Source organism: Vigna unguiculata, chromosome 8 (assembly GCF_037176805.1).
Source record: "Vigna unguiculata cultivar grain cowpea cultivar isolate G323 ecotype 2 chromosome 8, ASM3717680v1, whole genome shotgun sequence".
NCBI classification, from domain to species: domain Eukaryota; kingdom Viridiplantae; phylum Streptophyta; class Magnoliopsida; order Fabales; family Fabaceae; genus Vigna; species Vigna unguiculata.
Genome location: NC_140799.1, coordinates 39651789 through 39676182, shown reverse-complemented (window position 1 = coordinate 39676182; position 24394 = coordinate 39651789). Strand labels below are relative to the sequence as shown.

The window sequence follows — 24394 nt, the reverse complement described above, 5'->3', positions numbered from 1 at the left end:
GCGATGAAATGACCATTTTACCTTTAATATAAATTAATAAAAACTTAAATTATTTATGGGTCTGAAAATATATTTCAAATTATATAATTTGAAATTATTATTTTTAAAAAATATTTTGTATGGTATAACTTAAAAATATTCTAAATTACACCATCTAAAATGTATTTCAAAAATTAATATATTTTGAATCCTACAGTTCGAAATATACTTCTAAATCTGAGAATATATTTCTTATTTACATGATTCCTGAAGTCAAAGCTCATCTTGAGTTATGTGAACACAATTAAGTTAACAAGATCTTCTAAGAAATGAAACCTAATATTTATATGTTTACTTCTTCCATGAAAGAAAGGATTCTCAGATAGTTGAATAACTATATTATCACACAAAATCATAATATGCTTCTATTCTTTAAAACCTATGGTCTCCAATATTTTCTTGATCTAGATACATCAACATGCACATGATGTTGTAGTTTTGTACTATGCTTATGTTGTAAATAGTGTTATCGCTGGCTGTTTCTTGAAAGACCATGAAATTGCCCCAGATCCTAATGAAAAAACAAATCCAGACATGCTTTTCCAATCATATATTTCTCTGGCAAAATCATTATTTGTATAAGCCACCAATGTTGTGTTTTCTCCTTTCTTGTAAAAAATGTTGAGATCAGTTGTCCCATTTAAGTACCTTAAAATTCTCATGGCTATAAACCAGCGAGTTTCCATGGGATTGGCCATGAATTGGCTAATTAGACTAACTCCATATATTAAGTATGGTCTGGTTGCATTAAGTAAATAAGACTCCCAACCATTTGTTTGAATATAGTAGCATCCATTTTAGGCCATGAATCATTTCTAGACAGCTATGTTTTTGGAACAATTAAATTCTTGAGTGCATTACAATCCATGATGTCAAACTGAGATAAAACCTCCTGAGCATGTTTTCTTTGACACATAAAAATTTCATGTGCATTCTGCAAAGTTTCACCTCCAAGAAAATACCTATCTTTCCAAAATGAGTCTTATATCATGGAGGTTTTAAAGTCATCATACACGATCTCATCATTTCTAGTGTATATTAAATCATTTACATATAGACTCAATCAAAATTTTACCTCTCTCTATTGACTTTGTGAATAATGTATGCTCACAAAAATATCTTTCAAAATCACGTCGCTAGAAATATCCTTCTATTTTGTTGTACCAAGCTCTTGGTTGTTGTACATATATTATTTTCTTAAACTCTCCATAAAGAAATGTGCTTTTCACATCTAGTTGAAATATGACCTAGCCAAACTTACAGCCATTGAAAGTATGACGTGTATGGTTTCCAATTTAGCAATTGGTGAAATAACTTCAATGTAGTCCACCTCATAGTATTGTGCATACCCTTTTTCTATTGGTCTCTTTAAATTTGTCAATTTCTCCATTTTCCTTTGAGTTTAGTTTTGAAAATCCATTGAACTCCAATTGGCTTTACTCCTTTGGGCACATCAATCAATTCCCACGTTTGATTTTTTTCAATTGCCTCCATTTCGTTTACCATTGCATCTATCCACTTTTTGCTTTTTAATCGCTTCTTCAAATGTCACTGATCAATTTTAGTCACTCACATTGCACTTGTAACTGATAAGCTTTCTCTTTCTTCATACTCTGACATCCACACTGGTTTTCTTTCAACTGGAATCTCAAGTCCTGGGATATGAGATTCATTTGTCTCCGATGATATCACTTTTCCTGAAAGTGTTCTCCTTTGGCCGCTTTCTCCTCCTTGCCTTCTGTTTCTAAGAAAATCAAGACGCTTTTGTTTGGACATGATGATGAAACTATTAGTGGGGTGAACAAAAGAATAAGAGAAAACAAAGGTTGCAGGAAGTAATGGCCAAAAACTTGTATTAAGTAGAAACTTAATTGTTATAAAGATTAAATGGGCTTCTAATCTATAACAATATAAGAAAAACAATGTCCACTAAAATGACCAACCACTCTTATTTATCATTTTGACACCTGTCTGTTTCATTTTAAGTTTTTCGTTTTTTTTTTCCGAAATAAATGTGTAAACCTTTTTCTCTTATTCTTTGATGCTTTAATAGTGTGTAAAATTCTTTGAAAACTTTTTTGTTAATTATAAATTTAAACTTTCTCCAATGCAATCTTACACTTTCCAAACAAGACAGAAATGGAATAAAATGTGTAATTAATTTAAATGACTTGCTCTTTTCTATATGAGCCATGAAACCTACAGTCAAAAGAATAAATTATCATCAGATAAAATACTTCATTTAAAGAAAAAACATTAAATTTAATAAATTTAAATTGTTTTATCCAGCAAAACATTGAAGAAAAAAATAATTTAAAATAAAACCATCTAAGGATCATTGTATTTGAATATCCACATAAAATTTCCTGTCCTTACATAAGATAAATCCATTCCGTTCTATGTTTAACATAAGAATCATCAAATTTATAAGATTCATGCTTGCAAGAGGCCAACCAGTTTCACTATAAATATAATGACAAGAAATTTACAAGTTTACAGCTAAAAAGAGAAATTATGTACAACATTTCAGAAACAAGCAGAACGACGACATACAAGCCAAGTTGAAGGCTCTCAAAAATATTGAATCAATTGGCTCGGAAATCCTATTTCAATTCATGTCAAAACTGCTGATAAAATTTTTACTTGTTATATACATCAAATAGCAATTTCTGTTGATCTTTACCCAGCCCAGAGAACCACTTCCTCAGAGTTTCAGCGTTGTCACAAACAGATTTAGAATAAGCTGAAAGATTGATGTTGGCATGAAAAAGGGTTTCAAAATCAAGAGGAAGAAGGCCAAACAGAGCACTGGCAGTGGCAAATTGAAGAGAAAGGTCTGCTTTCATGGAAGAGGCGCGACAAAAATAAGTAAACAAATAACATCTCAAGTTCTTAACACCTTCATCTTCAAATCCACCAACATCAACTCCAGTCCTGAAATTTATAACATTTATCACTTTGTTAAAACACAAACAATAATTATGTGAAAGCACCCTTCTTTGTTAAAGCAAATACGATCAAATAATATTTTAATGTTCAATATCAAGAGAAATCAATTAATTTGTAGCTTAAAGCCTAACATTGTGTATGGACAAGGGATTTTTAAAATTTCAAGAAATTGAAATGCATGCCAATTGAATTCCTTCTGATTGAATTATCTTAGTTTTCTAAATCTTTTGTTTATATAGAGTAATTAAATATCTAGCATTACAATTTCTTTTATTTGGATAAAGTAATTAAAATTTTCTTTTAAGATAAAATTCCATTCAAAAATACTCTCTAAAAATTCCTAAATTTCAATTTTATTTTAATTTCCTATATTACTCCAATGAAATAACAGATTTTACTCCAATGAATTTTAAATTCACCAAATAATGTACATTTACTCTCTTAAATTACTTCATCCAAAACACAATAAGCTGATACCCAGAAAGTGGGATTTAGTGTTCAACAATAAAAAATCATTATTTCGTTTAGACAACTCTAAATTATCTTATTTGTAAGAGGCTCTGTTTAACTTGATAAGCCATGCATATATCCTCTCAATTTCTCACTCTTATGAAACATACATATATCCTCTATTCATACAAAATATGTATCACATTATGCATGAATGATTAGTCACAATAATAATATCAGAGCAAAATTGATCAATTTACCTTCCAAGCTGACCTAGAAGAACAATTATACGAATAGCGAAGTTCTCATCTACACATGAGTCGAGTATATTCAGCAACTGAGGAACAAGTTTCATGTCAGCCCAGTGCCAGCTCTGTATTAGGAAAAGAAACATGAAATCAGGGGGATTGATAATGATGAAATCACCTAAATAATAATATGAGAAGTCGAGAACAGTATAGCTCTCCACCACGCAAAAAATTAGGCCTTGGCAACAAGTCACTTATTTCAGCAAATGATAGTGAATAACATGAGTTACATCACATTCATGAAACATTTTCATGGTCAATTTCACATTGTATAATTCTATTAATTTCAGTATGGCATCAATTCTAAAAGAAGAGATTGTCACTAATTTCAGGAAGGTGAATTTCTCCATAAATTTAGAACTTGATGAAAAAGAATTTATAGATCAAGGGTCAATAATGAGAATAATACCATTTTATTTGCTACCAATTCCACCAGTGAAAGAACATCACTCAGGCAACAACAGTCGACAGTTTTAAGGGTATCAGGTTGAGGTGCAGAAATCAGGCATTTTTCCGAACAGGGCTTGTCAATTGCACATTGAACCGACATGAATCTAGATTCGGACGAATGTACTCGTTTTATCTCTTCCAAGAGCAAGCTTGCAACTGCATCAATGGATTCGGCACCTTCCAAGAATGGGCATTTAGCATCCATACACAATTCAGCATGCAGCTGATTTATTGAAGGAAGACAGGCAGTAGCAACAGATAGGCTCCCATCCTCAAGAAACATAATTAGAGACTTCAAAACAGTCACCATTAAACCAAAATTATTTTTGTTAAAAACCTTCTCTCCACCCAGATAAGAAAAAATATGGAGAATGGTCAACACCATCAGAGAATCCAACTTGCCCGATCGAAGAATATGATAAGAAGCATCACAGATAAATCCAACATAATCAGTTGCAGCACATACTGATGATAATATAATACTTGCTGCCACCAATTGTTCACTTGAAGCTGCATCAGATGATACCTCCTCATTAACACAACTCAGAAAATCAGTGGTTCTCAAATCAGAAGACAGAGTTTCAGCATCTACTCTATTGTTTACTATAACTTTTCCCTCTATAAGAAAATCTTCAATGAGGTGAAGCAGCTCATACAAAGAATAATTCTCTACAAATAGGATTCTTGTCTCTGCATCATTCATAACTGAGGAAAAAGACGTGAACTTCGTCAAATTAAATTCAAGTTTAATGAAGCGCAAATAACATGATATTAATTAATATATTAAAAGATTATTTTAATGTTGATCATAAAATAGATTAGAAAACCTGTGTAAATATGTTCAGAATATGATCGCAAGCACTGGACTGATTTCCCATCCCAGAGTCTCCCAAATGTCTTTGTTGTCGTTGTGGAAAAATTGAACAGCATAAGTGTTAACAGCACTGAAACCCTCTCCCTGAGAAATTAAAAAGTAATAATAAAATTAATATCAACACAACCATTTGTCTACAGTTAAATACTATCATGAACTGATTTTTTTGTCTCAACAAGGAAAGCAAAATAGTGAAACAAAAACTATAGAAGGTGTTCAACAGCATTGACCTCATACTATCAAAAAGAGAACGAGACACTTACTTCTGTGAGAGCTTTTCTTCCATTTTAAGTGCAGTTAATATGTTACTAACCGCCCAGCCTGTTTGAGTAGACAAATTGCACTGAGCTATACAATTTTTTGTAGCAGTAAGTATCCTTGATATGATATTATTGTCCATAACATTTGAAAAGACAACACAAAATTCAGGAAGCTTATTGTTTAAAGATCCAATTCCATCCTCCACCGGAAAAGCAGTCCTTGAATTTTCTGTGGTGAGCACATGTGAATTACAAGTAACTCCACAATCATCATATTTTTGTGCACTAGAAATTAATTCAACATTAATTACATCAGAGGAAGGTGAAATGAACAGGTCTGTTCTTGAACTCAACACGTTCTCTGGAAGAGATTTATATTGAGAGGGAATCATCAAATTATCCTCGTCAAATATTTCATGAAATTCAATTTCAGGAAGGGATGGAGACAAGGGAAAATCCATTGCTTTTCTATAGCATTCTTCACTGAAAGCATTTTCTAATTCTAATAATTTCATATAATTTTCATCAGGCACCTTATCAATATTAATTATGGAATCAAAATTATTTGCAACATCACATATTCTTTCCCCACATGCTTGAGTGGTTTCTAAAGTACGTGGAGGAGGGCAGGAAGTGTGTCTACAGACATTTGCATCATCATAGACCTCACTGTTGGTCTCTGCTATTGTTTTTTTCTCATCACTCTTAATCCAAGGTATCATGTCCACTTTTTCCCTTCGAGATTTCTTTCTCTTCTTGTGGGCCCTTTTATTCTCTTCCTGTACATTATTAGGATTCTGAAGCGCTGCTTTTCTTCCTAAGCATTCACCATGTTTTCTATACAACAAACCATGAAAATCAGCGAGTCTCTCAGAAGACAAATTTGCAATATATTCAACTGTATCATGCATTCTTTTTCTCTTCTTGTGGTGCACATCAATAGATTTATCAGATGGGTTGCACATGTTTTGTTTAGTATTAAAGATCTCCTGAGTCAACTGTCCTGAGGCAATAACCGGAAAAATGCTTGCATCCTGTGAGCCCATCAACTGTCCATCAGAAAAAGATTCTGTACTGGAATTTACAGCAGAACTCTGTAACTTTGTTTGGTTGGATCCTCTAACAAGAGACTCCAATTTAAAACCAATACCTGTGATAGATTCGGAGCAATTTCCACCAGGAGTGAGGCGTGGAGTGCTATTCTTCCTCAATGGATCACTTACATCCACCGTTGTGCAGCAAGGCTCCAGAACCTCACTATCAAATTGGCTACGCATCTCAGACAAATTTTGCTTGCCAATTTGTCTAATGACATTTGAATTCTGCTTGTCTAGTATATTTTCATGCTGCAAAAGTGATATCCAACAAAGATAAAAATAGTTAAGACGGGCATATACAAAAGAAGAAATAGAGTAAAAAAGGGAGCCGACAAAAGAAATTTAAAACAAATACCTAATTATATGAATTCAGACATGTAACCAAGTACCATCCATAACAACTACACAACTATTATCGCTTATATAATATAACAACTCAAATAATTATGTATACTGAAAACCCCCATTTCCCAAAGTTAACCAGTCTGTTAGTGCTACTGTTATATGATCATAAAATCAAAGATTGCAAAATTTAGGGGACAACCAACCAATAAGTTCATAACCAATTGTCCATAACATAAGTAGTCCCACACTTTAATCTGCATATGAGAGTATCCAGTATGAGATCATTGGCTTCAAAAGTGTGCATGATTTCAACCAGTAGATGAGATAAAAATTTGGCAGAAAACAAAAATACTCAAACATTATACATAACCGTAAACAGTTTGTCACTGAAACCAACCTTTGTTTGTTCGCGCCTAGATCCAGCAACAGGTGAAAAGGATGCATCAAGCATATCAACACGATGTAGAAATTGAATGAAATCAATCTTTAGACGGCCTAATTCATTCCGTAAAATGTCATACCGACTTGCTTCTAACTTGTATTTTTGCTTGGTATGCTTTGCTCGTAGCATTTCAAGCTTTAGTTTGTTTTTCAAAAGCTTCATTTTTGTACTTTCAGCTTTAACCTTGTGAGTAGCCATTTCAACAGGCTTTGTCAAGGATGAGAGTTCATGGATCTTCTGTTTGAAATCCTCAATTGTCTTCTTATTCTCTTCTAACTGCTGAGACATCTGATCAGCAAGACATTTCTCTTTCATGAACTTGTTCCAGTTATCCTCAGCAAGTGCCTTCTGCTCCTCCAGTTTAACCATCTCTGCATCTGCACGCCTTTTTTCCTCGTCAACCTTTTGTTTTTCTACCTCTAATATTTCATTTGCTCTTGCCAATGCTGAATCAGCCTTTCTTTTTTCTGCTAATAGTTTGCTCTTATCAGCTTCAAACTTTTTGGTTGCCTCTTTAAACATAGATATCTCAGACACCAACTTTGTTTTTGCGTCATTAACCTGTTTCTCCAATTGTCCAATTTGAGTCCTATACTTCTCCGCCTCAACTCGGGCAATCTCCCCCTTTTCAGCAGCCTTCTTCTTTACTTCTTCTAGTAACTTGCAAGCTGCAGAAGCTTTCTTCTTATCAGAATCAGCCCTTCTCTTCTTCTCCTCTACAAGCTCCTTCAATCTACAGATTTCCTTTTCCATTTCAGCAGTCTTATTTTTCTCTTCTCCAAGTAGCTTGCAAACTTCATTGTCTTTCTTCCTTTCAAAATCATCCCTTCTCTTCTCTGCCTCCATAAACTCCTTCAATTTACCTATTTCCTTTTCCTTTTCAGCAACCTTATTCCTTTCTTCTCCAAGCATCTTGCAAAGTTCATTGTCTTTCTTCCTCGCAGAATCATCCTTTCTCTTCTCTGCCTCGATAAACTCCTTCAATCCACTAATCTCCTTTTCCTTTTCAGCAACCTTATTCTTCTCTTCTCCAAGTAAGTTGCAAACTTCATTGACTTTCTTCCTCTCAGAATCAGCCCTTCTCTCCTTCTCCTCTACAAGCTCCTTCAATCTACAGATTTCCTTTTCCATTTCAGCAATCTTATTTTTCTCTTCTCCAAGTAGCTTGCAAACTTCATTGTCTTTCTTCCTTTCAGAATCGTCCCTTCTCTTCTCTACCTCGATAAACTCCTTCAATTTACCTATTTCCTTTTCCTTTTCAGCAACCTTATTCCTTTCTTCTCCAAGCATCTTGCAAAGTTCATTGTCTTGCTTCCTCGCAGAATCATCCTTTCTCTTCTCTGCCTCAATAAACTCCTTCAATCCACTAATCTCCTTTTCCTTTTCAGCAACCTTATTCTTCTCTTCTTCAAGTAAGTTGCAAACTTCATTGACTTTCTTCCTCTCAGAATCATCCCTTCTCTTCTCTGCCTCAATAAACTCCTTCAATCTACCTATTTCCTTTTCGTTTTCAGCAACCTTATTTGTTTTTTCTTCAAGTAACTTGGAAAGTTCATTTAATTTCTTCCTCTCAGACTCATCCCTTCTCTTCTCTGCCTCGATAAACTCCTTAAATCTACTAATCTCCTTTTCCTTTTCAGAAACCTTATTCTTCTCTTCAGCAGCTTTCTTACTCTCAGAATCAGCCCTTCTCTTCTCCACATCTAAAAGCCCTTTCAACCTACCGATTTCCTTGTCCTTTTCAGCAGCCTTATTCTTTTCATCTTCCAGCAATTTGCAAGCTTCGGCAGCTTTCTTCTTCTCCGAATCAGCCCTTCGCTTTTCCTCCTCTAGCAGCTCCTTCAATCTACCAATTTCCTTTTCCCTATCAGTTTGTAAGATCCCGCTCTCATCCCCACGGCCACTGCACCCCTGCTGTGTTGTGGGAGTATCAATCTGAGGCTCAAAACTGGAAGTTTCACTCCCTAAGGGTACCTTAGCAGGAGTAAATTCCCCCAATTTATCCTCTCTTTCCACTTTGACCCCACATGCTGCAGAGAATAACATCACATCACATTAATACCATATTCAACATTCACTCAAACAAACTAAGCCAATTGCTTATGCATACTAAGCCAATAATAACCAGATAATGCCTGATACCCCAAATCTTAGAAATTTAAAATATTAGTTACCATTGGTACTGCGGGACTGGATTTCCTTTTGCAGAATCTCGACGGCTTGTCGCAGAGCCTTACGCGCTTCTACCCCCTTCAAGTATTTCTCCTTCAACTGCGTATAAAGAGGGAAAGAAAACGTATGGTTAAAATCGAAAGTGTAGCGCTAAAAATTGGACATGCGTTAAAGGAAGAGGTACTACCTTGTAACAACAGGGATTTGTGCAACCAGATTTCAGCGTCTCATCTCGATTCATTGACAATGTCATATTCGCAATGCAGTGAAATGCAATGAACCACGTTAAGAGTCGGTGACGGCGGTGACGGTTGTGACGGTGGTGAAGTAAACCCTAAACCCCATAGCCGAGAGTGTTATACTGCTTCAATATTGAATCTGCAGAGTTGAACTATTCACCCTTATTAATGTGAATTTTTGGGTTTCAATTAAAAATACAAGAAAAAACAAAAAAACAGAGAAATTTACGTTTAAATTTAAATCTTAATAAAGAAAAACAAAAATATTCATTCAGTTTGGGCATTGAACAAAAAATGAATAAAAAAAGCATGTTCAAGAAAATAAATTACAAAATCGATAATTTTAATTCTTCTTTTCTGTTGAACAGGTCTTACTATTTTGTAAGTCTAATAAAATGTGTTTAATATGTTGATTTTAATTTATTTTTTAAAATGTTATCATAATATTAATTTTTGTCATCTATAGAAATTCAACTCACGACTGATCATAAATATCTTTATAATAACTCACTTTATTTTTTTTCAATTAAGTGAATTATTGTCTAATTAATAAATTAGATATTTAAAATTTATCCAATGAAATGGTTGTGACTAAATAAAAAATCATATTTATAATACGATAACAACGAAATTATATTCTTTGTTTGATACTTGTATTGATTATAATGATTAAAAGTTGTGAAAGTTACACCAAATATGATGCATTTGAATAAAATATTAATCGTGCAATTTTGCAGGAAAGGTGAAAAAGAAATATCAAATTTAAACTGAAATAAAATTAAATAATTTTGGGGGATGGAAGATGGTTAAAAAGGAACATTTAAATTCAGAATAGCTTTTATAATTAATTTACTAGAGGATGATTTTTTTTTTTGAGTATGATGTTATGTATATAAAGTAAAATTAAGTATATGATAAGTCATTTCATCTAAATTGTAATTGAAATTGGTAAATAAAAATTTGGTAAAAGATTTCTTATCATTTTTTTGATAATTTTATTTTATATTAATAAATAATTTATCAAAATGAAAAACTTGAATGGTTATTCATATAATACACATGATTCTATGTTTTGTTGGATCTTAGGTTGAGAAGTTTGTGTCGTGAGAGATTCATGTGTAAGCAACCATTGAAGACGAAGGTGTTGCTGTCACTGTCACTGTCACCATTCTCCAACAGCACTCGCTTCTTCTCTTCTGCGGCTTCTTCAACTGCAACCATCACAATCATACCTTCAATCTTGAAACAATGCAACTCCTTAACCCACGCCAAAGTGTGGCATCAGCAGAGCATCGTGCAGGGTCTTCTGCATTTGGTGACGGACCTAATCGGAGCATACATGGCCTGCAATTCCCCTGCCGCCGCCATTCAGCTTCTACAGCGCCTCCCTCCGTCGCCGTCTTCCGTTTTCTGGTGGAACCAACTCATAAGGCGCGCCCTTCATCTCGGAACCCCTCGCCAAGTTTTCGCTCTTTTCCGTCGGATGAAGTCACTGGGGTGGACCCCTGACCACTATACCTTCCCTTTTGTCTTCAAAGCTTGTCCCTTTCTCTCCCTCGGTGCTTCCCTCCATGCTACCGTCGCACGATCTGGCTTTGCCTCCAATGTGTTCGTTTGCAATGCGCTGGTCTCAATGTATGGCAAGTGCGGCGCCGTCACCCACGCACAGCACGTGTTCGATGATTTGTGTCAGCGGGGTGTTCAGGACTTGGTGTCGTGGAATTCTATTGTGTCTGCTTATATGGGGGCGTCCGATTCAAAGACTTCACTTTTGTTGTTTCGTAAAATGACTAGACTGAATTTGATGTCCCCAGACGTGATCAGCCTCGTTAACGTACTTCCTGCTTGTGCTTCCCTGGCTGCCTTGCTGCATGGTAGAGAGGTTCATGGGTTTGCTATCAGAAGCGGGTTGGTGGATGATGTTTTTGTGGGAAATGCTGTGGTTGATATGTATGCTAAGTGTGGGGAGGTGGAGGAGGCCAATAAGGTTTTCCAGAGGATGGTGTTTAAAGATGTTGTTTCTTGGAACGCCATGGTGACTGGGTATTCTCAAGCTGGCAGATTGGAACATGCTCTTTCTTTGTTTGAGAGGATGCGGGAGGAAGACATTGAGCTAGATGTTGTGACATGGACGGCTGTTATCACAGGTTATGCTCAGCGAGGACAGGGTTGTGAAGCTTTGGATGTGTTTAGGCAGATGTGCAGTTGTGGTTCTCGTCCGAATGCGGTCACTCTAGTCTCCTTACTTTCAGCTTGTGCCTCTGTTGGGGCATTGCTCCATGGGAAAGAAACTCATTGTTATGCAATCAAATTTATTCTGGGCTTAGATGGACATGATACTGGGGACGATGATTTGAAGGTGTTTAATGGTCTCATTGACATGTATGCTAAATGCCAAAACACAGAGGTGGCTAGAAAAATGTTTGATTCCGTGTCTTCAAAAGATAGAGATGTGGTTACCTGGACTGTGATGATTGGTGGGTATGCCCAACATGGTGATGCCAATCATGCTCTACAGCTTTTCTCCGAGATGTTTTATGAGTATATAAAGCCTAATGATTTCACTTTATCATGTGGCCTTGTGGCCTGTGCTCGTTTGGCAGCATTGAGGTTTGGAAGGCAAATCCATGCTTATGTGTTGCGCAATTGCTGTGGTTCTGTTATGCTGTTTGTGGCTAATTGTCTTATAGACATGTATTCCAAATGTGGAGATGTGGATACCGCTCAGATGGTTTTTGACAACATGGCACATAGAAATGCTGTCTCTTGGACGTCTTTAATGACTGGATACGGCATGCATGGGCGTGGTGATGATGCTGTCCGGGTTTTTGATGAGATGAGGAAAGTGTCTCTAGTGCCTGACGGCATAACCTTTCTTGTTTTGCTTTATGCTTGTAGTCATTCGGGAATGGTGGATCAGGGTATTGATTTCTTTAATAGAATGAGGAAGGAATTTGGGGTAGAACCTGGACCAGAGCATTATGCTTGCATGGTTGATCTCTGGGGTCGCGCTGGTCGGTTAGGAGAAGCTATGAAGCTCATTGATGAAATGCCAATGGAACCAACCCCAGTAGTGTGGGTGGCCTTGCTCAGTGCCTGTCGGTTACATTCAAATGTGGAAGTTGGGGAACTTGCGGCAAAGCGTTTGTCAGAATTGGAATCAGGGAATGATGGATCATACACGTTGCTTTCAAACATATACGCCAATGCCAGTCGCTGGAAAGACGTAGCTAGGATTAGATATATGATGAAACGAAGTGGAATCAAGAAAAGACCTGGTTGCAGCTGGGTGCAAGGAAGGAAAGGCGTTGCAACCTTTTTTGTGGGAGACAGATCTCACTCACAGTCTCAACAGATATATGAAACACTTGCAGACTTGATTCACCGCATTAAAGCCATTGGGTATGTTCCTCAGACAAGTTTTGCTCTCCATGATGTTGATGATGAAGAAAAGGGTGACCTGCTTTTTGAACATAGTGAGAAGTTGGCTCTTGCCTATGCCGTTCTAACGTTACCACCAGCTGCACCCATTCGAATAACCAAGAATTTACGCATCTGTGGTGATTGCCACACTGCCATAACCTACATATCCAAGATTATTGAAAATGAGATCATACTGAGAGATTCAAGTCGCTTCCATCATTTCAGAAACGGATCCTGCTCATGTAAAGGCTACTGGTGACAACGCAATCAACCCACTCCGTTTTAGTTTATGACATTTTTGCTATGAGAGGTAATTATATTATTTTACTACACTAATGAGAAATGTACAATGATCCGTTATGTAATTAGAATGAAACTATTAGAATCAGTCTAACAGTAGAAAATTTAGTAATTTATATGAATTCTTACATTGTAATTTTATCGTCGCCATTACACACAAAAATCTTTGTATTTCGAGCTTCTTTCCAAGATAAATAACATTAGCCTTTGTGATTTGGATTTTTTGTTTAATACAAGATGTCAGGGTTGTGTATTGAGATGGAAAATTTGATGTAAAGTGAAATATAAGAATATTAAAAAAATCAAAGAAACTAATTTTGTTACAAGATGAATTCAAGAAAGATTGATATAAAGAGAGAAATTAAAATATATAAGGATAAATGTAGAAACACAAAATCAGGAGTGATTTCTGTATTGTAAATGCAATCTGTAAGATTTTCATTCCAATAAATATTGCAACTCATTGTCTGGAATTGATAGTGCGTATATTAACGTGAGAAATAATGGATTTTGTGTTTTTACGGAGGCATTGCCTCTTAAACCCGACCAGCTATCATTATATTGTGTTCCATGAAAAGACTTGTCAGGTGAGTTGAAAAACAAAGAAAACACAAGTAAATGGGGAAAATACAAAAATTAAAATAAATACTCAAACTAAAAAACTATGCGTAGTGAGGTAAAAAAGTACTGCATCTTATATTTGACAACTAAAATAAAATCATTGGAAACGTCCTTTATTACAATAATAAATATCAATGAAATTATTTGGCCATAAGAAATATATTAAAAAATTATTGTTTATCGTTTAGAACTCAAGTTGACGAAAACTTCCCGTTGCCCAGTCTGTCATACGATGGAAATGACTCTGGTGCGGCGTGCGTATACAAGAAAATGGAGCACCAACTAAGCTCCCAAATATGGATTGCAAGAACTAAATAAGAGATGATAATTAATACTTGCTATAAGCAACAAACCATTACAGAAACAAAGTCACCTATTATAATTTACAGTCATTTGCTGTTGATCTATATAAAGACCTTGCAAAATCACTATATCTCAACCATTAATGTGAAGTACAAGATTGCTGGACAAATTCATACACAATAAACTTTGTAGCATAGAATTCTACCACCACAATTTTTCAACTAACATTCCTTACACGGGAGAATGTCCTAGTAGTGAAAAGACTCCATTGATGCCATGCCATTTCTAGAACTTCTCAACTCTTGTTGACTCACATAATTATCACAAGAGTTGCCAGAGGTAGAAAGTTTGTGACCTGGGACAGAAGTAGAAGGACCAACACCTTTCCCAATTTGCACTTCTAGTGGAAATAGTATTTTATGTGCCACACATTGTTCACAACCCCTGCAAAATTATCAAATGTAAATGCTACTGTGCAGAATCAGGAATCAGATAAATCTAAATTGAAGTATTAAACTTTTTAGTCAGGAATCAACTCATTCATTGGCTAAATGTTGATCGAAGTGAAAACATTTCAGTAACAATTTATGCAATTTTCGTTTGCTATAAACAATGTCAAACGTCATACGGATAAGGATCTTCAGGAAGAGTAGAAGAGCCAGAGAGGATAATTTGTATAAAGAAACCTATGCCCTGCTGCCAATGCTACTCCTCCAATTAATGCTTTGCATGATATAAAGAAAGATCACAGATTTGAGTAAGTCGAATATGCAAGACCATCATCAGAGCAGTGTTTCTTTACCAGTAACTATGTGCAACAGCATAAAGTGGACGTAAAAATGTAGATACAGGGACCATCAACATTTTATATTGAAAACTTCACATCAACGAACCTTGAAATATGTGCAAATTTCCATTCATTATCATGAACATCTCTGGCTATTAGTTCTCGAGCAGGAGGCTGCTGTGAGTAATCCTGAGAAACAAATTAAAGAAACATATAACAGACAATATCACTAAGTTAATATGACTTACATAAGGAGGGGAAGACTTTTTCAGAAGCTCTTCGAGGAAAATGCTTTGCATGAGTATCGGTTGGTTGTTTGCCGGGATTGCTCAATTCGGCATGCAGAAACCTTTTGCTCTTGCTACAAAATCAATAATGTCAACATATGCTACAAAAATTAAAAATAAAAATAGATCAAGGTGGCAAATAATAGAAAAGTACAGGACTTAGAGGTTGCAGTCACTTGCACATATACTTCTGCTTCAGCATTAAGATGCATGATTTAAAGGTTCGGAGTGCAAGTCCATAAAAATGTTCCAGATGTAGATTTAATCTGAAGTTCTGAACTATTTATTTTATCCACTGCCACTTATTCAAGCAAACAGATAAGTTGCCGTGGTAAGTTAGAGTAATTAGGAATATGTGCATCTACTTCCCTGTTGGTTGAAGCGGCAACCTGCAAAATCAACATCTACATTTGTCAAATGATTAAAAAAACAAATATAAATGAAATACACGAGAAGCAATCAGTTATTTGGAAATTTTAAATGCAACAATAGTTTAGAAAAGACAACTATTAGGCTGGAATCCCCTCCTCCTCCGCGGGGGAAAAAATATAAACTAAAACTAATCATGAGATGATACACCAGAGTTCTGTCTGTTTGTCACGTTAACTTTTAGCATAGCAACTATACTGGAAGCTCTAAATACCTTTGCAAGTTAGAACTGAGCAGAGGGTCATGAATGATTACTTCCCAAAGATATTATCCATGGGCAGAGTCATGAATGATTACTTTCAAAAGATATTATCTTCAAATCAACAGCTGGTCACCTGGCCCCTTGATGAAGAGAATTCGCAGTTTTGAGTCTTTTCTTGGGTATCTTTTTATCTCTAATACCATCATAGAGTAGTTCGTAAGTGTGATAAGTTATGTGACCCTTTTTCAACAAATCTTCTACAAGAATCTTAGGCGCCGCTACCACCTTTTTATCAGCTTCAAAAATTGTATTTACAGTATTTGGAATGATGCCCTTTTGTAACATACAGTGGATGATACTAACTGCTTCTGGAACCTTGTCCTCTGCACACAGACAATTTAAAACCCGTCCAAATGTTGTCAATGACGGTATAAACCCCTTTTCAATATTTTCCAAAAGAAAATTGTATCCTAGAGAAATATTTCCCATTTTGCAAAAGCCATCTATGATAACCCGATAGGTATAGTTGTCTGGGTCACAGCCATTGCCCTTCATCTTAGAGAAGAGCTTCATGGCCATATTCATGTTGAGTTGTTCAGAAAATGCACTGACTATGATGTTATATGTTGCTGTTGTATGGCAAACATCGTATTGTTTCTCCATCCTTCTAAATAACCTGTAAGCACCATCTAGATCCCCAATCTTACAGAACCCAGTGATCAATGTGCCAAAACTAACAACATCAGGTTTCAAACCCTTGCTTTTCATTTCCCCAAGCAAATCTACAGCTTCAAATACTTTCTTAGCTTTACAAAGGCTCTCTACAATAATGTTATACGTAACTATGTTAGGAGCACATCCCTTCTCCTCCATAGCTTTGAAAATCTCCATTACTTCTTCAGATTTTCCAGCCTTGCAAAGCCCATTCAGCAAAGTGTTGTATGTGATAACATCGGGAGTCATGCCCAGACTCCACATTCTATTTACTACCTCAGTTGCATTGTCTAACTTCATCTGTTTACAATAGCCATCGATCAAAGTATTATAGGTAAATATGTCCGGGAGGCACCCTTTGGCAATAGCATCATCTACAAGATGATTAGCATCAGACACACAACCCATCTTGCACAAGCCATTTATAACTAAATTATAAGTCCATATATTGGGTTGACAACCATTTTCCGACATCTCATTCATCAATTGCAAAGCTGGCAAAATAAGACCCTGCTGAGACAACCCTTTAATCAAGGTATTGTAAACAACAACGCTCGGCCTCAAACCTTTTCCCAGTCCATCCTTAAAGACCGCCATGGCTTGATCAGGATCATCGTCCCGGCAAAACCCATTAATTAGGGAACAATAAGTAAACTCATCAGGTTTAAAACCCCTAAAAATTGCATCCTTCAGTACCCTATTCGCACATTGCACCATCCCCTTCTTGCAGTACCCATCAATAATACTATTATAAGTAAAAGCATCAGGCTCAAATCCATCATTCACCATTTTCCGCAAGTAACCCTCTGCCTCCACAACCCACGAATTCCTACACAGACCACATATCAATATATTATAAGTGACGACATCAAGACTCAATCCCTCCCTCAACACACTATCCAACAACCTAACAGCACGGTCAACAGCCCCTTCCCTACAAAGCCCTTGAACAAAAATATTAAAGGTGAACAAATTAGGACAAACTCCCCTCTTCAAAGCCTTGCCGAGAAGCTGCTCACTTTCAGAAACAAGACCCTTTTTACAAAGCACATGCAAAAGCTTATTAAACGTGACAACATCGGGACACAAACACCGCGCAAGCATTTCATCAAACAGAACACGCGCATGAGCATGGTCACCAGAATCATACAGCCCAGCAACGACAGTGCAGTAGGCGACAGCATTGGAATCACACCCAAGTTCAGGCATGTTACGAAGGAGTCTGAGAGCAGCGTGAGGCCTGGAAGTTCTGCAGAAGGACTTGATCCTTACGGTGTAGGTGTACACATCAGATTCCACCCCTCTGTCCCTCATCCTCATGTACACTTTGTGGGCTTGCTCATGGTAACCGTACTCCACCAGAATGTTCATGATGGCGTTGTAGGAGTGAACGGAGGGGTCGCAGTTGTAGAAGTCCATGCGTTCGAAGGTGTCCACTGCTTCCTGAACCTTCCCCTTCCTACCGTAGTTTTTCATGGCCTCGATGTACGCGCCTTCCAGAAGCGCGTTGTTGACGCACTCTCTCATTTCCGAAAGCACCTTCTCCATCTTCTCGAACTCGCCGTGATGGCCCAGCTTCTGTACCATGCACTTGTACGTTAGCAGCGTGTGCTTGAAGCCAGACTCCTTTTTCGCCGAGTTGAACATTTCCAGCGCTTTCAGAGGGTCCTTTTGGGCTTTCACCACCGCCGCAACGTGCTTCGGAAGCAGTGCACGATTCATCTCAAAATCAAGAAGAAGAAGAAGAAGAAGGGTGCTTCTCACATGGATTCAGGATAATCGATGTTTTCAATGTCTATACAGAGAGAGGGTTTGGTTCTACCATTAAAAGTGGAAAAACTTTATGCCTCTTTGGTTTTCTGTCTATTCTGGCTTTGGCTGTGAGAATGGTACGAGAAAGATGATGAATAAAATATATGGTTTTTAATTGTAAAATAAAAATAATTAATTAAGTTAAAATAAACTTTTGATTAGAGTCAAATCTACTCATAATTAAATTTTTTATAGATAAAATAATTAAGTGCCAGTATTAAAATTACTATTATTACTCTTGAATTATTTTCTAAGTGCTTAAATAGGCTTTAAAGTTTCAGTTTAAAAAACTAAGAAATAAGAAGATATTACATTAAAAGAGGAAAAAGTAAAAAAAAAAACGATAAAAAAGTTTATAATTATTTTGTTCCATGTGATAAAATAAAAAAAATAAATTAATTGAATAATATAATAAGTTATAAAAATACCTTTTATTAAAATTTAACATATATAAGTTTGAATTAAAATTGAAATATGTTTGATTCTAAAGTAATTACTTTATAAAATTAAAAAAATATTATTAAAGTTTAATTTTAATTTCTTTAAATAATTAATTATAAAGCACGTAACAGAATTTCACATATCAATTTTAAAAAGGTTAAAGTATAATAAAATATTTGTAAACAGAAATGAAAACTTTGATCGATACAAAAGTAAAATAATTTTTTTTACCTAATTACAATCTAATAATAATATATTTACAGGCAATACTTGACAACTTTCATTGTAAATAACTAAAATGAAATAATGACCATAAAGACATTTAATTTTTATTTCCAATTTTAGATAAGGATTAAAAACAAGTATTATATGTGTATTGTGATATATTTATTCATATTTCTTACTTTTTTTTATTACTTAGATCAATGAAATTGACATACTTACCTTTTTATACATTTTAAAAATTGGTAGATATACATTAATTTTGTACTCATATTCAATTAAATATTATGTAAATTATGTTTTTCTTTTTAATAAAGTTCAAGTTGTTTTTAAACATTACTTATAATGGACTTAAATATACTCCAATTGGAGGGTAGATTACTTTATATTTATCTGTCTAGTGTATAGTTCCCATTTTCCTTTTTCAATTTTTTTTTAAATTGGTAGGTGGAAAAATATTTGTCCATGATTCGTAATTAATTATTTACATAAATTAAATTTCAATTGTTAAATAATTTTTTAATATTACTTTTAATTTTATTAAGAAAAATACTCCATAATTAATTATCTTTCAATTTTAATTTATACTTATCCTTATTAAATTTTAATAAGTGTATTTTACTCTTTTGTTCTTTTATTCAACTAATTTAATTTTTTTATTATCACATTAATCAAGTTAACCAACTACAAACTTTTATCTACTTTCTTTCACTTTTGAGTCTCTTCTCCTTAATCTTACTAACCTTACTTTCTACACTTTTTCTCTTCCTCTCTTTCCATTTTCACTCCCTTCTCAAACTAAACAATGTGTAAAATGTTACATCAATCCATATATAAGAAACCTGCAATATGCAACAGAAAATTCTGCCGCCATAACTTTTCATCAAAATTCCTTACAAGGAAGAATGTCCTACTATTGAAAAATCCCCCATTGATGCCATGCTATTTCTGGAACTTCCCAACTCTTCTTGGCTCACATAATTATCGCAGGAATTGCCAGATGTAGAAAGTCTGTGACCACATATTGCTCTCAAACTCCCTGTAAAATTGTCAAATGTAAATGTTTCTGCGCAGAATCAGGAATCAGTTAAGTATATAGCTAGAAGGCACTCCTCTTTAGATTATATATATATATATATATATATATATATATATATATATATATATATATATATATATATATATATATATATATATATAATTTCTTTGTTGAACATGACATACTTGTTAGGATAAAATTTCTTTGTTGAACATGGCATGCTTGTTTGTAAAGATAAAAGCAATGAGTTCTTTCAAAGAGAAACTAAGATACTGACAGACAAAAGATAAGGAGATACAGAGGAACTCACAGAGTGGTCCTTCTACCGAGCCCTGATGACTGGGTTGATAGCAACTTTTACTTCCTTTATGTCACGGAGCTAACCTTCATCAGTATAAAATCAAACTAATTGTTGATATAATGGTGTGATGTATTGTTACATGGAAGTCTATGTGCTTCATTGTGGAATGTTGTCTTTGTTTTAATCAAAACACCTCACCTTCAACATCTGTTGGTGCTTCATTCTCCTCTGGAAAATCAAATGTCCCAAACTCAAACTTTTGGTAACAGATTATAAGATTTTTCAGCACTCTGACCAAACACCAACCAGTCAGTTGATTTCTTCTTAAGTGAAAGCTTAGTTAAAAATTTCATTTCTTTCAAAAGTCCAACTAAGAGCCTGTGACTGTTCCTTCTACCGCGCCACTTCCCTTGTCCCTATAATTCAAGCTAGTCCATGGGAACAACCAACCACCAACCCTGAAATTCACCCCCACCAGGAAGTGTTCCTACAAGAAAAACACCAATGCTCAAACCAGTTCACTACAACAAGATCTACTAGCCATAGCACAAACTAGAAACAAAAAACACCACTAACCCAAAACCACTGTTAAATCTAAAAGCTAAGTTTCACAATCATATCAATTCAACCAAGTAATCAGAGAAAGGATAAATAAGTTAAATTCGAATAATCAAAGGACAGACAACAAACAGGTCTAGTTTTTTAAAGCAAAAAATATCATATCAATCAATCTGAGGGGAGATAGTTAGACATGTGACAGGGTGTCATGGAAACAATTGGATACTATTGAAAGAATTGCTTGTAATCAGTACACGCACAAGTGTGTCTCTGTTTATAATGAAAAATACATACGATAATAAGAAACACAATCAATAATTAATGAGAAATATCTGCTAACATATTTTCCTATTTGATGTAAAAAGCAAATCATATCTTTAACATATACCTCTTAACCAGCGGAGGAACCAGCCAACTATCTCTCTTTCTACTGATACTTCATAAAAAGTGAATGTTTATGCTTCAGCTACAGAAAACTTCGATATGTTTGATGAGATAACTCAAAATAGTCTTTCCCCATTCTGCACTTGTGCAAACTCAAAAATGCTGGACTCCCAATTTCCCATGAGAGTAGAAAATGGACCAAAATTAAGAGACATCAGAATGCCAAAAGACAAATCAAATGAGATCAATACTCGATACAATATGTTGGCTTCAAGAAGAAGAAGCTCCAAATTCTACCATGTAATCCTTAGAAAGTCTTGCTCCCCGTGGTATTTTTTTTACAAAATAGTTTATCAGTATTGACCAAGTGATTTCATTGGGAATGAACCCATTATCTACACCTCTATATAAAAGCAGACACGCCTCATTAAACATATCCTCATGACAGTGTCTACTGATAAGTGTGTTATATGTAATATCATCAGGACAAATTCCTTCACCTTGTAACCTATTAAAAATGTTTAGTGCCTCTTGAACATGACCCATCTTACAAAGACCATTGATCAGGCAGTTATAACTGACTATATTTGGCGTCAAACCACGATGAATCATATCCCGAAGAAATTTAAGAGCATCATTTACTTTTCCAGTTTTACACAAGGCACTGATCAAAATATTGCAAGTTATAATGGTTGGAAAAATTCCTTTCCCAAGCATTTCTTCAAACAATCCCAATCCTTTTTCAACTGACCCAGTTTTACAGAGAACTTTAATAAGGCCATTATACGTAATACTGTCTAGAGGACACCCTCTAAATAGCATTTCATCAACAAGCTTAAATGCTTGTTGAACTGAATCTCTCATAAGAAGAGCACTAATCAACGTATTGTACGTTACTGTGTTAGCAATGACACCCTCCAAGAACATGTCATGATACAAACTCAAGGCCTGTTCCATCTTATCATTCATGCACAGTCCATGTATTAAAGAATTAAATGTATAAATGTCAGGTTTACATCCTTTGGTTGACATTTCGCAAAACAGTTGCAAAGCTTCTTTAATCTTCCCATCCTTTGACAGTGCACAGATCAAGCAATTGTACCCTACTGTAGTCAGACTCAGACCCTTGGCAGACATGCTATTCAAAATTTCAGCCACTTCCTCTAATCTGCCTTGCTTGCAGAAACCATTTATCAATATGGTGTACGTGATCACATTGGGCTCAAAGCCTTTTGCTACCACCTCAGATAAAAATTCAAGGGCCGAAACCAAATACCCTTTCTTGCATAGTCCATCTATCATTATGTTAAACGTGTAAGCATCAGGTTCATAACCCGCAGTTACCATGCTATTGTACAGAACATCCTTGGCTTCTTCAAACCTTCCACTAGAAACATATCCATTGATTAATGTATTATAGAGCACAGTGTTGGGACTGGGAATTTTGTTCAGTAAGGTCCTTGCTTCATCAACTTGCCCCATTCTGCACAACCCATGCATTAAATATCCATAAGTGAGAGCATCGGCGCCGAAACCTCGAAGAAGCATTCGATCAAGCAACTTTGCTGCCTCGTGAATCCGACCAGCCCTGCAAAGGCCACGGATGACATCATTGAAGGTCTGAACATCAGGCTCACAGCACATCAGAAACATGTCCTCCAAAAGCCGCATCGCTTCACTCACTCTATTGTTTTCACAAAGAGCATGAATCAGGGTCTGATAAATGACCGAATTTGGAACACACCCGTGCTTCGCCATGTCCCTGAGAAGCGAGCAAGCCGAATCAACTTCATTAACCACACACAAGGCTTTCATGACCAAACCAAAGGTATGCACGGTGGGAGAAACACCTCTACTCAACATGTCATAAAAAACATTAGGTGCCACCCTAGGACAATTCCCATCAACAAGAATCTGCAACACAACATTATAGGACTTAAAAGTGGGGTCACAGGAATAAACACCCCACATGTCCAACAAAAGCCTAGTTGCCTGGCCAGGCAACCCTGCCTTCCCATAATGCTTCATGATCAAAATAAAGAGTGATTCCTTAAACACAACTCCTTCATCTTTCATTTGCTTCAACAAGTTTTCAACAATTTTGAAGTCCCCAACAGCCCCAAGCTTATCAATTAAGAGATAGTAGGCATCAAAGGTGTGGCAATACCCCTTTTGGGCACCAGCCCTTTGAAACAGCTCCATTGAAGTGGGAATGTCAAGAGGAAGCACCAGCAATTTACAAAGCTGAAAAGGGCTAATTGGGGCGAGTGACCTTCTAAGCTGTTTGAGGTCAAAGGGTTTGAGCAATCTCTCCCATTCTGTCTCAGCATCACTACTCTCACATTCATTATCATTCAAATTGCTGCCCGGGGCAGTTGTGCAAAGTGGGAAAAAAGGGATTTTGAAGCGAATTAGCGTGACCCTACTCACATTGGTTGGGGATTTGAATGTTTTCAACATGAAGGTGAGAGATTGAAGGGAAGAAACTAACCCCAATGGAGCCACCGCGACGTATAACGATTCTGATGATGCAGCGTTTGTTACGAATCACGGTGAGAGAGATACCGAGAGACAGGGTTTAGTTCCACGTTTAGAAGCAGAAAACGTAACCCTCGCGAATTCAAAAGTTTTTTTCTTTTTTTTATCAATTTGTTTTGAAATTTACAATCGATTACATATATTATATTACTCATTTTTTTTAAAATTATTCATATGAACACAAAAACTAAAATTAAATTTAGGCATAAATTATAAAAAGTAAACAAAAAATAATTGATTTAGAAAATCAATTACATAGGTAAAGATAAAAAAATATGTTGATTTAAGATAGTTGACAAAGAAAACTATAGTTAAAATAATTTTATAAAAATAATTATAAATAAAGTAATTTTAAAATTAAAATTAGTTATTTTATTAGAATAGAAAGTAAAATTAATTGATTAATGT

At 35.5% G+C, this 24394-nt stretch overlaps 4 protein-coding genes across 7 annotated transcripts; 1 reads left to right on the top strand and 3 right to left on the bottom strand.

The window, feature by feature from the left end:
- Positions 1-2434: 2434 nt before the first annotated feature.
- On the bottom strand, positions 2435-9799 carry MEE22 (maternal effect embryo arrest 22). Of its 2 annotated transcripts, XM_085665707.1 has the most exons (9): positions 9574-9799; positions 9389-9485; positions 7170-9244; positions 6976-7026; positions 5334-6676; positions 5024-5154; positions 4156-4901; positions 3699-3811; positions 2435-2973 (listed from the first exon to the last, which is right to left on the bottom strand). In XM_085665707.1, the coding sequence occupies exons 1-9, from the start codon at positions 9637-9639 to the stop codon at positions 2679-2681; spliced, it is 4917 nt and encodes a 1638-aa protein (XP_085521833.1). In that variant the 5' UTR covers positions 9640-9799; the 3' UTR covers positions 2435-2678. The 2 variants fall into 2 exon arrangements, with proteins under 2 accessions (XP_085521833.1, XP_027939696.1); XM_028083895.2 differs by lacking the exon at positions 6976-7026.
- Positions 9800-10696: 897 nt separating this feature from the next.
- On the top strand, positions 10697-13576 carry LOC114193698 (Tetratricopeptide repeat (TPR)-like superfamily protein). Its single transcript, XM_028083588.2, has one exon. The coding sequence runs from the start codon at positions 10740-10742 to the stop codon at positions 13305-13307; it is 2568 nt and encodes an 855-aa protein (XP_027939389.1). The 5' UTR covers positions 10697-10739; the 3' UTR covers positions 13308-13576.
- Positions 13577-14284: 708 nt separating this feature from the next.
- LOC114195167 (Pentatricopeptide repeat (PPR) superfamily protein) lies at positions 14285-18573 on the bottom strand. The gene is made up of 4 exons (XM_085665708.1): positions 15990-18573; positions 15501-15735; positions 15166-15420; positions 14285-14716 (listed from the first exon to the last, which is right to left on the bottom strand). Exon 1 carries the CDS (start codon positions 18411-18413, stop codon positions 16107-16109), a length of 2307 nt encoding a protein of 768 aa, XP_085521834.1. The 5' UTR covers positions 18414-18573; the 3' UTR covers positions 14285-14716; positions 15166-15420; positions 15501-15735; positions 15990-16106.
- Positions 18574-19974: 1401 nt separating this feature from the next.
- LOC146884480 (Pentatricopeptide repeat (PPR) superfamily protein) lies at positions 19975-24084 on the bottom strand. 3 transcript variants are annotated; one of them, XM_085665327.1, is made up of 4 exons: positions 21453-24084; positions 20705-20993; positions 20516-20589; positions 19975-20205 (listed from the first exon to the last, which is right to left on the bottom strand). In XM_085665327.1, the coding sequence occupies exon 1, from the start codon at positions 23906-23908 to the stop codon at positions 21719-21721; it is 2190 nt and encodes a 729-aa protein (XP_085521453.1). In that variant the 5' UTR covers positions 23909-24084; the 3' UTR covers positions 19975-20205; positions 20516-20589; positions 20705-20993; positions 21453-21718. The 3 variants fall into 3 exon arrangements, with proteins under 3 accessions (XP_085521453.1, XP_085521454.1, XP_085521452.1); XM_085665328.1 differs by having other exon boundaries at positions 20516-20584; XM_085665326.1 differs by having other exon boundaries at positions 20516-20993.
- Between the last annotated feature and the right edge of the window lie 310 nt (positions 24085-24394).

What these genes read in the sequence shown, in the direction of transcription:
- LOC114195167 (XM_085665708.1), bottom strand. Translation starts at nt 18,413, where the DNA reads ATGAATCGTGCACTGCTTCCGAAGCACGTTGCGGCGGTGGTGAAAGCC.
- LOC114193698 (XM_028083588.2), top strand. Translation starts at nt 10,740, where the DNA reads ATGTGTAAGCAACCATTGAAGACGAAGGTGTTGCTGTCACTGTCACTG.
- MEE22 (XM_085665707.1), bottom strand. Translation starts at nt 9,639, where the DNA reads ATGACATTGTCAATGAATCGAGATGAGACGCTGAAATCTGGTTGCACA. An exon ending in CTAGGCGCGAACAAACAAAG is followed by an intron (nt 7,027 to 7,169) that starts GTTGGTTTCAGT and finishes TCTCATATGCAG; the next exon opens with ATTAAAGTGTGGGACTACTT. An exon ending in CTTCTAGGTCAGCTTGGAAG is followed by an intron (nt 2,974 to 3,698) that starts GTAAATTGATCA and finishes TATAAATTTCAG; the next exon opens with GACTGGAGTTGATGTTGGTG.
- LOC146884480 (XM_085665326.1), bottom strand. Translation starts at nt 23,908, where the DNA reads ATGTTGAAAACATTCAAATCCCCAACCAATGTGAGTAGGGTCACGCTA.